Here is an 11,306-nt window from a genome sequence, read left to right as displayed (position 1 = left end):
TCCTGACCCTAATCCCACCTGGACCCCCTGCTCTGACCCCCTAACCCTGTCTGGACCCCCTGCCTGATCCCCTGAACCTGTCCTGACCCCCTAATCCTGAATGGACCCCATGTCCAGACCCCATAACCGTGCCCTGACCCCCTGCCTGTTCCCCTAAACCTGCCTGGACCCTCTAAACCTGTCCTGACCCCCTAACCCTGTCTGAACCCCCTTCCTTGACCCCCTAACCCTGCCTGGATCCCCTCCCCTGACCCCTAATCCTGAATGGACCCCCTGCCCTGACCCCATAACCGTGCCCTGACCCCCTGCCTGATCCCCTAATCCTGCCTGGACCCCCTAAACCTGTCCTGACCCCACAACCCTGTCTGAACCCCCTTCCTTGACCCCCTAAACCTGCCTGGACCCTGCTGGGACCCACTGCCCTGACCCCATAACCCTGTCTGGACCCCCGAAACCTGTCCTGACCCCATAACCCTGTCTGGACCCCCTAAACCTGTCCTGACCCTATAACCCCACCTGGACCCCCTGCCCTGACCCCATAACCCTGCCTGGACCCCCTGCCTGATCCCCTAATCCTGCCTGGACCCCCTAAACCTGTCCTGACCCCCTAACCCTGTCTGGACCCCCTGCCTGATCCCCTAATCCTGCCTGATCCCCTAAACTAGTCCTGACCCCCTAATCTTGAATGGACCCCCTGCCCTGATCCCCTAGCCATGCCCTGACCCCATAACCCCATCTGGACCCCTACCCTGACCCCCTAATCCCACCTGGACCCCCCTCCCGGGGCTCCCCTCCCCCCCCCGGGTCTCCCCGTACCCACGGTGGGGCCCGAACAGAGCCCGGAACGCCGGAGCGCGGCCGTGGGGGCCGGGCCGGGCCGTGTTTGCCGGGGCTCTCCCCCTGCCCCGGAAGTCCCGCGCTCCCGGAAGTCGCGCTACCCTCTCGGTCTCTTTCCGCCGCCATCTTGGGCCCCGCTCCCCGCACAGTGAGTCCCGCGCCGCCATCCACCGTCATCCACCGCCATCCGCCGCTCAGGGCGCCGCTCGCCGCTAGCGGGATGAGCGGGTGGCCGGGAGGAGCCGGTTGAGGCCATCGATGGGGTCGTGGGCGCGCCGGGCAGGGCAGAGGGGGCAGCCCCGCGCACCGGCGGGGTTGGGGGGGGGAGGAAGCGGCCTAGGCCCGGGACCGGGATCGGGATCCGGCTCTGCCTGTGCCGTGCGGCCGAGCTGTCTCGGTAGATTTTCCCGGTAGAGGGAGGCGCACGGTGTCCGAGCGGGGGGGGAAGGACGAGTTACCGGTGGTGGCCCCCGGGCTGTACCGGAGCCCCGGCGAGCCCGGGCCTGTCGGTTTGTCCCTTCCCGTAGAAATGCCCGGCGAAGCCACAGAAACCGTCCCGGCCACGGAGCAGGAGCTGCCGCAGCCGCAGGCGGAGACAGGTGAGGCCGGGGGATGCTCCGGGGCGGTTTCGGGGGTGATTCCCGGGATCCCCGCACCGGGCGGGGAGCCGCGGCTTCCCGGAGAGGCTGGGCCGGGAGCCGGTGGCGGCGGGGGTTGTGTGACCCCGGTTTGAGTCTTGTCACCTCCCCCGCGGGGGTTTTGGAGTGTTCTTTCCGTGGTCTCGCTGTGGCCAAAACAAACCGGGCCGGTTCTGTGGTTTCCCGGCTGGAGCACGCGGGGAACGTGACCGGCGATGGGGGCAGCGGAGCGGGGACTCCTCGTGTCCCAAAGTCCCGGTACCGGGGACTCCTCGTGTCCCAAAGTCCCGGCACCGGGGACTCCTCGTGTCCCAAAGTCCCGGCACCGGGGACTCCTCGTGTCCCAGAGTCCCGGCACCGGGGATTCCTCGTGTCCCAAAGTCCCGGCACCGGGGACTCCTCGTGTCCCAAAGTCCCGGTACCGGGGACGGCTCCGAGCTCGGTTTGGGGGGGAGAGGAGGGCAGCGGCCGTGGCCAGGTCCCGGTGTTGGATTTGGGGATCTGTCCTATGGGACTGGAGCTCCTGTCCTGTTGGATTTAGGGATTCTGTCCCATGGGATTTGGGCTCCTGTCCTATTGAATTTGGGGACCTGTCCTGTGGGGTTTGGATTCCTGTCCTGTTGGATTTAGGGACCTATCCTGTTGGATTTAGTGATCCTATCCCATTGGATTTAGGGATTCTGTCCCACTGAATTTGGGGTCCTCTCCTGTTGGGTTTGGGCTCCTGTCCCATTGGATTTGGGGACCTGTCCTATGGGACTGGGGGTCCTGTCCTGTTGGATGTAGGGATTCTGTCCTGTGGGATTTGGGGTCTTGTCCCATTGGATTTAGGGATCCTGTCCCATTGGATTTGGGGAGCTGTCCCATTGGATTTGGGGTCCTGTCCTGTTGGAATTGGGATCCTGTCCCATTGGATTTGGGGAGCTGTCCCATTGGATTTGGGGAACTGTCCCATTGGATTTAGGGGTCTTTCATTCAGTTTTGAGGGTCTGTCCTGTCAGATTTGAGGGTCTGTCCTGTCGGATTTGGGGGTTTGTCCTGTTGGATTTGGGGGTTTCTCACTGAATTTTGTGCGTTTGTCCCTTTGGATTTGGGATCTGTCCCTTTGGATTTGGGGGTCTGCCCCTTTAAGTTTGGGGATCTTTCACTGAATTTTGGATGTCTGTCTTGTTGTATTTGGGGGTCTCTCATAGGATTTGGGGTGTGTCCCGTTGTGGGACCACCTCTGAGGGCTGGTGACAGAGAGGGGACACAGGGAGGGAGCTGAGTGATGGCTGTTGCTGTGACAGCTGATTCCCAGGATCTGCTGAGCTCCTTATCCCTCCTGGCGTAGCTGGAATTCCTCTTTGGGGCCCCCTCCTTGGAATGGCTCCTCTGTCCCTCTCAACTGACAGCTCCCAAAATTCTGCTGCTCCTGGGATTCCTCAGGCAGTTCCTTGGATTTTCATCTTTTTCCTTGGAAAAACTCTGGAGATGTGGGGCTGGTGCATGCTGATCCAGAGGAGTTCTGGGCAGAAATCTCCTGGTTTTGGGGAATCCTTTGGCTTGGGATGTTTGAGAAGGAACCAAGCAAAGGTGGGGCTGTGGGGGAGAAGCAGGAATGATTGTGTTCATCAGGAATGTGCTCAGAAGGAACAGGGAGAGCAGGCAGGGATAAAAGATTGTTCTGGAGAGGGTGGCTCTGCATGGCCTGTTCCGTGCCCTTGGCAGCACTTGCTGCTCCTTTGGGAGGCACCAGGACGTTCCTTGGAGCAGGGAATGTCCTGGCACTGCTGTCCAGCTCCAGCCCTGCCCATCCTTCCCACAGTGCCCTGGTTTGGGGTAAAATGGGGGTAAAATGGGGCAGGACAGGGATGGCATTCCCTGCATGTGTCACTGCTGGGACACGACTGTCACCCTGATCCCAGGGTGGGACAGGGACACAGCCCCAACATGTTAGGGGGTCCAGGCAGTGTTATGGGGTCAGGACAGGGTCCAGGCAGGGGACCCCACACTACAGGGACCCCCTCCCCACAGCGAGGGGACCCCCACCCTCCTCAGCACCTCCCAGCACAGGGGTGACCAGAAACATTGAAGGGTTTTTGTGTAGAAGAGAGTACAAAAGGGACAGGGACAGGATCCATGGAACAGGGCTGGCTCTGGGCTTATCCCAGGGTGGGACAGGGACACAGCCCCTGGCAGGGACAGGATCCATGGAACAGGGCTGGCTCTGGGCTTATCCCAGGGTGGGACAGGGACACAGCCCCTGGCAGGGACAGGATCCAGGGCACAGGGCTGGCTCTGGGCTCTGCAGCATGTGTCACTGTCCTGGGTGGCAGCAAGACCAGGACACAACTGTGACCCTGATCCCAGGGTGGGACAGGGACACAGCCCCTGGGAGGGACAAGATCCATGGAACTGGGCTGGCTCTGGGCTGATCCCAGGGTGGGACAGGGACAGGATCCAGGGCACGGGGCTGGCTCTGGGCTCTGCAGCTCCCAAGGGCGGCACCGTGCCTGGGCTGGTTCTGCTGGTTGGACCAGCACTGCCCTGCCCAGCTCTGCTGGGCTCTGCCCTCCTTTGGATCTCCACTGGCTGCTGGGAATGTCACTGGGAATGTCAGGGCTCTCCCCAGGCTCTCAGGAGCTGGGAGCTGAACCCTCTCATGGGCTGTTCCCTAAATGGTGCCCCTTGATTGCTGGTTGGCATTGGGAATGTCACTGGGAATGGGAATGTCACTGGGAATGTCAGGGCTCTCTCCAGGCTCTCAGGAACTGGGAGCTGAACTCTCCCATGGCCTCTTTACAAAATGATGCCCCTTGATAGCTGGTTGGCCTTGGGAATGTCACTGGGAATGTCACTGGGAATGTCAGGGCTCTCAGTTCTGGCTCAGGAGCTGGAAGCTGAACTCTCCCATGGCTCTTCCCTAAACAGTGCCCTTAGATTGCTGGTTGGCATTGGGAATTTCATTGGGAATGTCTTTCTAGGCTCTCTTGAGGCTCAGCTCTGGCTCAGGAGCTGGAAGCTCAGCCCTGGCATGGCCTCATCCCTAAACAGTGCCCTTTGATAGCTGGTTGGCATTGGGAATTCCATTGGGAATGTCTCTCCAGGGCTCTCTCCAGGCTCAGCTCTGGCTCAGGAGCTGGAAGCTGAACTCTCCCATGGCCTCATCCCTAAACGGTGCCCCTTGACTGCTGGTTGGCATTGGCAATGTCAGGGCTCTCTCCAGGCTCTCAGGAGCTGGAGGCTCAGCCCTGGCATGGCCTGTGGCCTGAGCAGTGCCCTTGGCTCACCAGCTGGTGTTGGGAGTGGCCAGCCTCTCTGCAGGCTCTCCTGGGCCTGGCTGGGGAGCTGGAAGCTGCTCCTGCTCAGTGGGACTTGCCTTAATAAACTGTTGTTCTCCTCATTCAGCTCCAGCTGCCCCCGTTCCTGCTCCCATCCCTGCTCCAGGTACTCCTGTAACCCCTGGTGTGCCCCATTAACCAGCCTGTGCCATCCTGGGCGTTGCATTCCATTAACCCTAACAGCTTCCAGGGCACTGGGGGCCACTGGGGGGCCTGGCCCCACCACCCCCATGTCGTTGTGCCCTCAGGGCATCTGCCCATGTCACCCCTGGCTGGAGGGAGGGGGCTCCCAGGGCACTCGGGAGTAATTCCACATGTCAGTGGAATTATATTTATTTTTATATTTTATTTATTTATATAATTATTATTTGGGTTATATTTGACTTTCCCTTCCTCTCTTCTTGGGTGGGTCTTTGTTCCCCCTGCAGCCCAGGGTGTCCTGACAGACTTCTGGGGCTCCACAGGGGTTGTGACAGCCCCTTTGGTAGGGCAGAGCTGGATCCCTGCATCCCTGGCCTGCTGGGGCTTCCTGGTGGTTCAGGGAGTGCCTCCTGCCATTCAGGGCTCCCAGGAAAATCTCTGTTCTAGAAGGGATGAACGTCCTGGTCCGTGCTGACCCTGGCAGTGCCTGCTGGGCCAGAGGCCAGAGGAATGCCAGGGCTGGCTGCATGCCCCCTCCCTGTGTCTCCTTCTCTGCCTCCCTCCTCTCATGGCTCACTCTGTTTCTCTCCTTTAGCTGTTCTTCATGCTGCTCATTCCCCACCTCTGACTCCATCTCCATCCACCCAGGCACAGCTGCCCAGCACTGCCCCGGCTCTGCAGGGCCCCCCAGGCCCCGTGTCCCCCCCGGTGGTCCCAGCTGCAGCCATCCCCGTGTTCTCTGGGCCCCCCCAGCCCCCTGCCCCGCCTCTGCTGGGCCCAGCCACCACTGCCCCTCCTCCAGCTCCACAGGCCCCTGTGGGTTTTGCAGCCCCAGGATCTCCAGGGCCTGCCCCAGTTAGCCCAGTGTCCCCAGGATTCCCAGCTCCAGTGTCACCTGGCCTGGCTGCTGCTTCTGCTGCAGTGACAGCAGCCCCTCTTGTCCCCCCAGTGAGCCCCAGTTCTCTCCCAGCTGCTCTCACCTCTCCCATGAAATCTGCTCCTGCTGCAGCCTCTGTAGGAGCAGCACCCTCTGTGGGAGCTGCACCTCTGGCTCCTCTCCCTGTCTCTGGAGCAGCCCCAGCCCCTCTCCCTGTCTCTGGAGCAGCCCCAGCCCCTCTCCCTGTCTCTGGAGCAGCCCCAGCCCCTCTCCCTGTCTCTGGAGCAGCCCCAGCCCCTCTCCCTGTCTCTGGAGCAGCCCCAGCCCCTCTCCTACCTCCCCCATCCCGTCCCCTTCTGGCATCTCCCCCACCAGTGCCTCCCACTTTGCTGCCTGCTCCCACGGTGGCAGTGTCCCCCCAGAGTCCAGGATCACCCCCACTTCCCACAGTCCCGGTGTCTCCTGGAATTCCTGCTGTTCCAGCCTCTCCCCGAGCCCCAGCCCCAGCCCTGGTCGGTGCCATCTCTCCCCCTGTCTTCCTGGCTGCCCCCAAAGCTCCTTTGTCACCCCCTATCCCTCTGCTGCCAGCTGGGATGTCCCCTGGCCATCCTGCTGCTGGCCCAGCCCCTGGTGCCCCAGTCTCACCACTGCTCCCAGTTGCTCCTTCTGCTGCCAAGGCCTCTCCCATGGCCCCCCCAGCTGTGGGACCCCCAGTCCCTCCCTCAGTGGCCAGGACCCCTCCTGGGAGCCCGGCCCCTCGGGCAGCTCCAGTGGCTCCTGCCCTGTCCACACCTGCTCTGGGAGCTGCCATCTCTGTCCCAGGGTCTCCAGCGAGCCCAGTGTTCCCAGCAGCAGCTCCTGCTGCCCCCTCTGCCAGCTGTCCCCCTGTCACACTGGCCATGGCAGCTCCAGCCACCCCTCCTGCGGCCAAAGCAGCTCCTCCAAGTCCAGCTGCTGCCCCCTCTCCTCCTGTCACCACCACCCATGGCAGCTCCAGCCACCCCTCCTGTGGCTAAAACATCTCCTGCTGCCCCTGTCACCCCACCCATGGCAGCTCCAGCCACCCCTCCTGTGCCCAAAGCAGCCCCTGGGAGCCCAGTCACTGCCCCAGCTGCCCCCTCTGTCCCTGTCACACCACCCCTGGCACCTCTGGCCGTCCCCTCCTGTGGCTAAAACATCTCCTCCTGCCCCTGTCACACCGGCCATGGTGGCTCCAGCTGCCCCTCCAGTGGCCAAAGCAGCTCCTGGGAGCCCGGTCAGTGCCCCCTGTGCCCCTGTCACAGCAGCCATGGCAGCTCCCCCCTCTCCAGCTGCCCCTCCCTCAGCCAAAGATGCTGCCAAGGGCTCTGTTGCTGCCTCAGCTGCCACTCCAAGTGCCCCCAGCCCAGCTCCAACCACCCCACCTGCAGCCAAAACTGCTCCCAAGAGCCCTGTTGCTGCTCCCCCATCCCCTGCCACCCCAGCTCCTGCAGCTCCACCAGCTCCAGCTGCACCCCCAGCAGCTGAAACACCCCCAAAGAGCCCTGCCAAAGCCACCCCAACTCCTGCCACCCCCACTGAGGACAAGACACCCCCAAAGAGCCCTGCCAAAACCACCCCAGCTCCAGCCACCCCCACTGAGGACAAGGCACCCCCAAAGAGCCCTGCCAAAACCACCCCAGCTCCAGCATCCCCTGGAGCAGACAAAAAACCTCCCAAGGGCAGCCCTGTCACTGCCCCATCCACTCCTGTGGCTCCAGCCCCTTCAGCTGCCCCTGCTGAGGACAAGGCACCCCCAAAGAGCCCTGCCAAAGCCACCCCAGCCTCTCCTGAGGCCAAGGCACCTCCAAAGAGCCCTGTCAAAGCTACCCCAGCCCCTGCTGAGGCCAAAACACCCCCAAAAAGCCCTGCCAAAGCCACCCCTGCTCCATCAGCCTCACCTGAGGACAAGGCACCCCCAAAGAGCCCTGCCAAAGCCACCCCAGCTTCTCCTGAGGCCAAGGCACCTCCAAAGAGCCCTGTCAAAGCTACCCCAGCCGCTGCTGAGGCCAAAACACCCCCAAAGAGCCCTGCCAAAGCCACCCCAGCTCCAGCAGCCTCTCCTGAGGCCAAAACACCCCCAAAGAGCCCTGCCAAAGCCACCCCTGCTCCATCAGCCTCACCTGAGGACAAGGCACCTCCAAAGAGCCCTGTCAAAGCCACCCCAGCCCCTGCTGAGGCCAAGGCACCCCCAAAGAGCCCTGCCAAAGCCACCCCAACTCCAGCCACCCCCACTGAGGACAAGACACCCCCAAAGAGCCCTGCCAAAACCACCCCAGCCTCTCCTGAGGCCAAAACACCCCCAAAGAGCCCTGCCAAAGCCACCCCAGCTCCAGCATCCCCTGGAGCAGACAAAAAACCTCCCAAGGGCAGCCCTGTCACTGCCCCATCCACTCCTGTGGCTCCAGCCCCTTCAGCTGCCCCTGCTGAGGACAAGGCACCCCCAAAGAGCCCTGCCAAAGCCACCCCAGCTCCAGTGGCCCCTGCTGCAGCCAAAGGACCCTCAAAAAGTCCTGCTGAAGCCAAGGCATCCCCAAAGAGCCCTGCCAAAGCCACTCCCCCTCCAGCCACCCCTGCTGAGGCCAAGGCACCCCCAAAGAGCCCTGCCAAGACCACTCCAACTCCAGCAGCCACAACCCCACCTCCTGCCCCAGCCACGGGCATTTCTGGTGCCCCTCCAAAGCCCCCAGCCCCTTCCAAGAAGCAGCAGCCCCCCAGCAATAACAAGGTGGCCAAGGCGGCCGCCCGCTCCCCCTCGAAAGCCGCGCCCGGCGCTGACGACGAGGACCTGCCACCTCTGCTCCCCCCAGAGCCACCCGTGCTGCTGGAGCTGTCCCCTCCCACGGGGGTCCTGGCACCACAGCCTGTCCTCAAGAATGACAAGGGTATTTGTCCATATGTGCATGGAGTGTCACTGGCTGCCCACGGGGTACTAACGGTGTGCCCGGTGGGCACGGGGAGGGACGGGACTGGGCACGGTGCCAGCGGTCACTAACGCGTGTCCTCGGGCACGGAGCACGGTGTGATGTTTGTGGTTTGTGGTTTGTTTGTGGCATGGGCACTGCGAGATGAGTTGAGCTGAGCTGAGCTGGCTTCACACCGAGGAGATGCCACGTGCCTGGCACTGCTGTGTGTGGTGGCCTCGTGGTGGCCTCATGTCCGGCTGGCACTGTTGGTGCCAAACTGGGCTGTCCCCACGCTATGCCTGAAGTGTTGGGAGCCCAGGACACACCTTGACACCTGCAGAGAGGTTTGCCAAGGCTCCTGTGGGCCATGTGGCCCTTCCCAGAGGACTGGATCCAGGTAACGGCTGCATGGGAGCATCAGGGTCACCTCCAGGTGACCTCCAAGGCTGGGGACACTCAGCTCTGCTTCAATAACTGGTGTGGTCAGTGCCGTGGGTCACAACTGCAGCTGGTGGTGGCCCTCTGGGCACCCAGAGGTGCTGTCCCCTGAGGGGGGTTCAGGGTTATCCCAGATTATCCCTGTGGTGAAGCCACGGATGTGCAGCAGCCCTGGGGGCCCGGTGAGGGGGTCTCAGTGCCGTGTGTCAGCTCTGGGTTTGAGGGGACTCAAGAGAGGCCCTGTCACACTAAGCTACTGCCACCTCAGCACCCTGGGAGTGCCACCCACCTCCTCCAGGCAGTGCCACAGGCTGGAGCCACCTCGGGCACCTGTGGGGCTCTGGCACCCTGCTCCCACCATGGCAAGGCTGAGAACCCACTCGTGCCACCCTGCTGATGGCATTCAGGGCGCAGGGAATGCTCCATCCACCACCTACCTGGGCTGACTGGTGGCAAACCAGTGTGGCCTGGACCTACCTGAGATGGGAGGAGTGAGGGGTGTGTGTGTGTCTCTGCAGGGTCTGGCACAGAGTCCGACAGCGATGAATCCGTACCAGAGCTCGAAGAGCAGGACTCCACACAGGCCACGACGCAGCAGGCACAGGTAGGGCAGGTGGCACGTGTGGATCAGAGTCCCTGCAGTGTCACCCCAGCATTGTCACGGATCCCTCTGGTTTTCCCTCCCCGCAGCTCGCGGCAGCAGCCGAAATAGACGAAGAACCCGTCAGCAAAGCAAAACAGAGCCGGAGCGAGAAGAAAGCTCGCAAGGTGAGGCTTCACCTGGCCCTGGTGAACGGCCCCAGGGCTCAGAGGCACACTGGGGATCTCACCAGTCCTGGACTGGAGTAGCCCGGGAGTGCTGCTCCATGGCAGCAGATGCACATTTATTTCCACGTGTATCCATGCAGTAAATGTTGGATCTGGAACTCGGATTGGGCACACCTGGGCTGGCTCCAGAGCTTTTCCTCCCTCACTGACCTTTCCCTGGTGTTTTCCAGGCAATGTCCAAGCTGGGCCTTCGCCAGGTGACAGGAGTCACCCGAGTGACCATCCGGAAATCCAAGAACATCCTCTTTGTCATCACAAAGCCAGACGTGTACAAGAGCCCGGCGTCAGACACCTACATCGTCTTTGGCGAGGCCAAGGTGAGCCCACCCTGGCACCAGCAGGGCAGGGTTCCTTCCTGTCACCCGTGCACTGTGTGCCTCCTGCCAGGGAATGTGCTGGCACTGCCCAGGACTGGCCTCACTGCTCCTCTCCTTCTCTTCCCTCCTGCAGATTGAAGACCTGTCCCAGCAGGCTCAGCTGGCAGCTGCTGAAAAGTTCAAAGTGCAAGGAGAACCTGTTTCCAACATCCAGGAAAACACACAGACCCCCACGGTGCAGGAGGAGAGCGAGGAAGAGGAGGTGAGGCCTTCCCCAGCCTCTCTATGGGACCACTCTTTGGTTAATCCACAAATTCCTCTCCTTCATCTGCATTTCAAAGGGAGAGCACAGGGTCCTGCCCTGGGGGTGTTGACAGTGCAGGCCTGGCCTCCTGGCTGCCAGTGCAACCCCAGCCCGTGCCAAGCCTGGAACTGGCACCAATCCTGGGCTCTGTTTCTCCTTGAGGTTGATGAAACCGGCGTGGAGGTGAAAGACATCGAGCTGGTGATGTCACAGGCGAACGTGTCGCGGGCGAAGGCCGTGCGAGCCCTCAAGAACAACAGTAACGACATTGTAAACGCGATAATGGTGAGTCCCGGGGGGCAGCAGCTTTTGGGGGGTCCCTGGGGGGAGCTGCTGCCTCTGGGCTGCCTCCTGACTGCCCTTCTCCCCACAGGAACTGACGATGTAGCCGCCGGAGGGAGGAGCCTTTTTTGGTGTTTCAGAGAAGAGTAAAATACAACTAAATTTAAAATTTGTACTATTTCTATCAGTTAATAAAGTTGTGGCTTATTGTTGGTGAAATCTCTGCTCCGTGCTGCTTTGCTGCCTGCCCTTCCCTGGGAGTTGTGGCCCCAGGGTGGAGCCTTCCTCCCGGGAAGATCCCGGTGCTGATAGCCCGTCCTGGAACACCACCTGCCCCTTCCCTCCTTTCCTTCCTGTCCCAGAGCCTGGCTGGACACCAGCCCAGCTGCAGGGTCAC

The 11,306-nt window shown here is 61.9% G+C and overlaps 3 protein-coding genes across 4 annotated transcripts; all 3 read left to right on the top strand.

The window, feature by feature from the left end:
• The first annotated feature begins 849 nt into the window (after window positions 1-849).
• On the top strand, window positions 850-11,128 carry NACA (nascent polypeptide associated complex subunit alpha). The gene is made up of 8 exons (XM_050983835.1): window positions 850-985; window positions 1,365-1,436; window positions 9,697-9,782; window positions 9,869-9,946; window positions 10,177-10,323; window positions 10,457-10,585; window positions 10,790-10,912; window positions 11,001-11,128. The coding sequence occupies exons 2-8, from the start codon at window positions 1,367-1,369 to the stop codon at window positions 11,013-11,015; spliced, it is 648 nt and encodes a 215-aa protein (XP_050839792.1). The 5' UTR covers window positions 850-985; window positions 1,365-1,366; the 3' UTR covers window positions 11,016-11,128.
• LOC127060462 (uncharacterized) lies at window positions 1,446-6,832 on the top strand. The gene has a single exon (XM_050983811.1). The coding sequence runs from the start codon at window positions 5,450-5,452 to the stop codon at window positions 6,830-6,832; it is 1,383 nt and encodes a 460-aa protein (XP_050839768.1). The 5' UTR covers window positions 1,446-5,449.
• LOC115484396 (proteoglycan 4-like) lies at window positions 7,021-9,683 on the top strand. 2 transcript variants are annotated; one of them, XM_050983803.1, is made up of 2 exons: window positions 7,021-7,902; window positions 8,014-9,683. In XM_050983803.1, exons 1-2 carry the CDS (start codon window positions 7,021-7,023, stop codon window positions 8,827-8,829), a joined length of 1,698 nt encoding a protein of 565 aa, XP_050839760.1. In that variant the 3' UTR covers window positions 8,830-9,683. The 2 variants fall into 2 exon arrangements, with proteins under 2 accessions (XP_050839760.1, XP_050839759.1); XM_050983802.1 differs by having other exon boundaries at window positions 7,021-9,681.
• Window positions 11,129-11,306: the final 178 nt, after the last annotated feature.

Source organism: Serinus canaria, chromosome 25 (genome assembly GCF_022539315.1).
Source record: "Serinus canaria isolate serCan28SL12 chromosome 25, serCan2020, whole genome shotgun sequence".
Classification (NCBI taxonomy): domain Eukaryota; kingdom Metazoa; phylum Chordata; class Aves; order Passeriformes; family Fringillidae; genus Serinus; species Serinus canaria.
The sequence above is the reverse complement of the archived record's forward strand: the minus strand, read 5'-3'. Positions and strand labels throughout refer to the sequence as shown.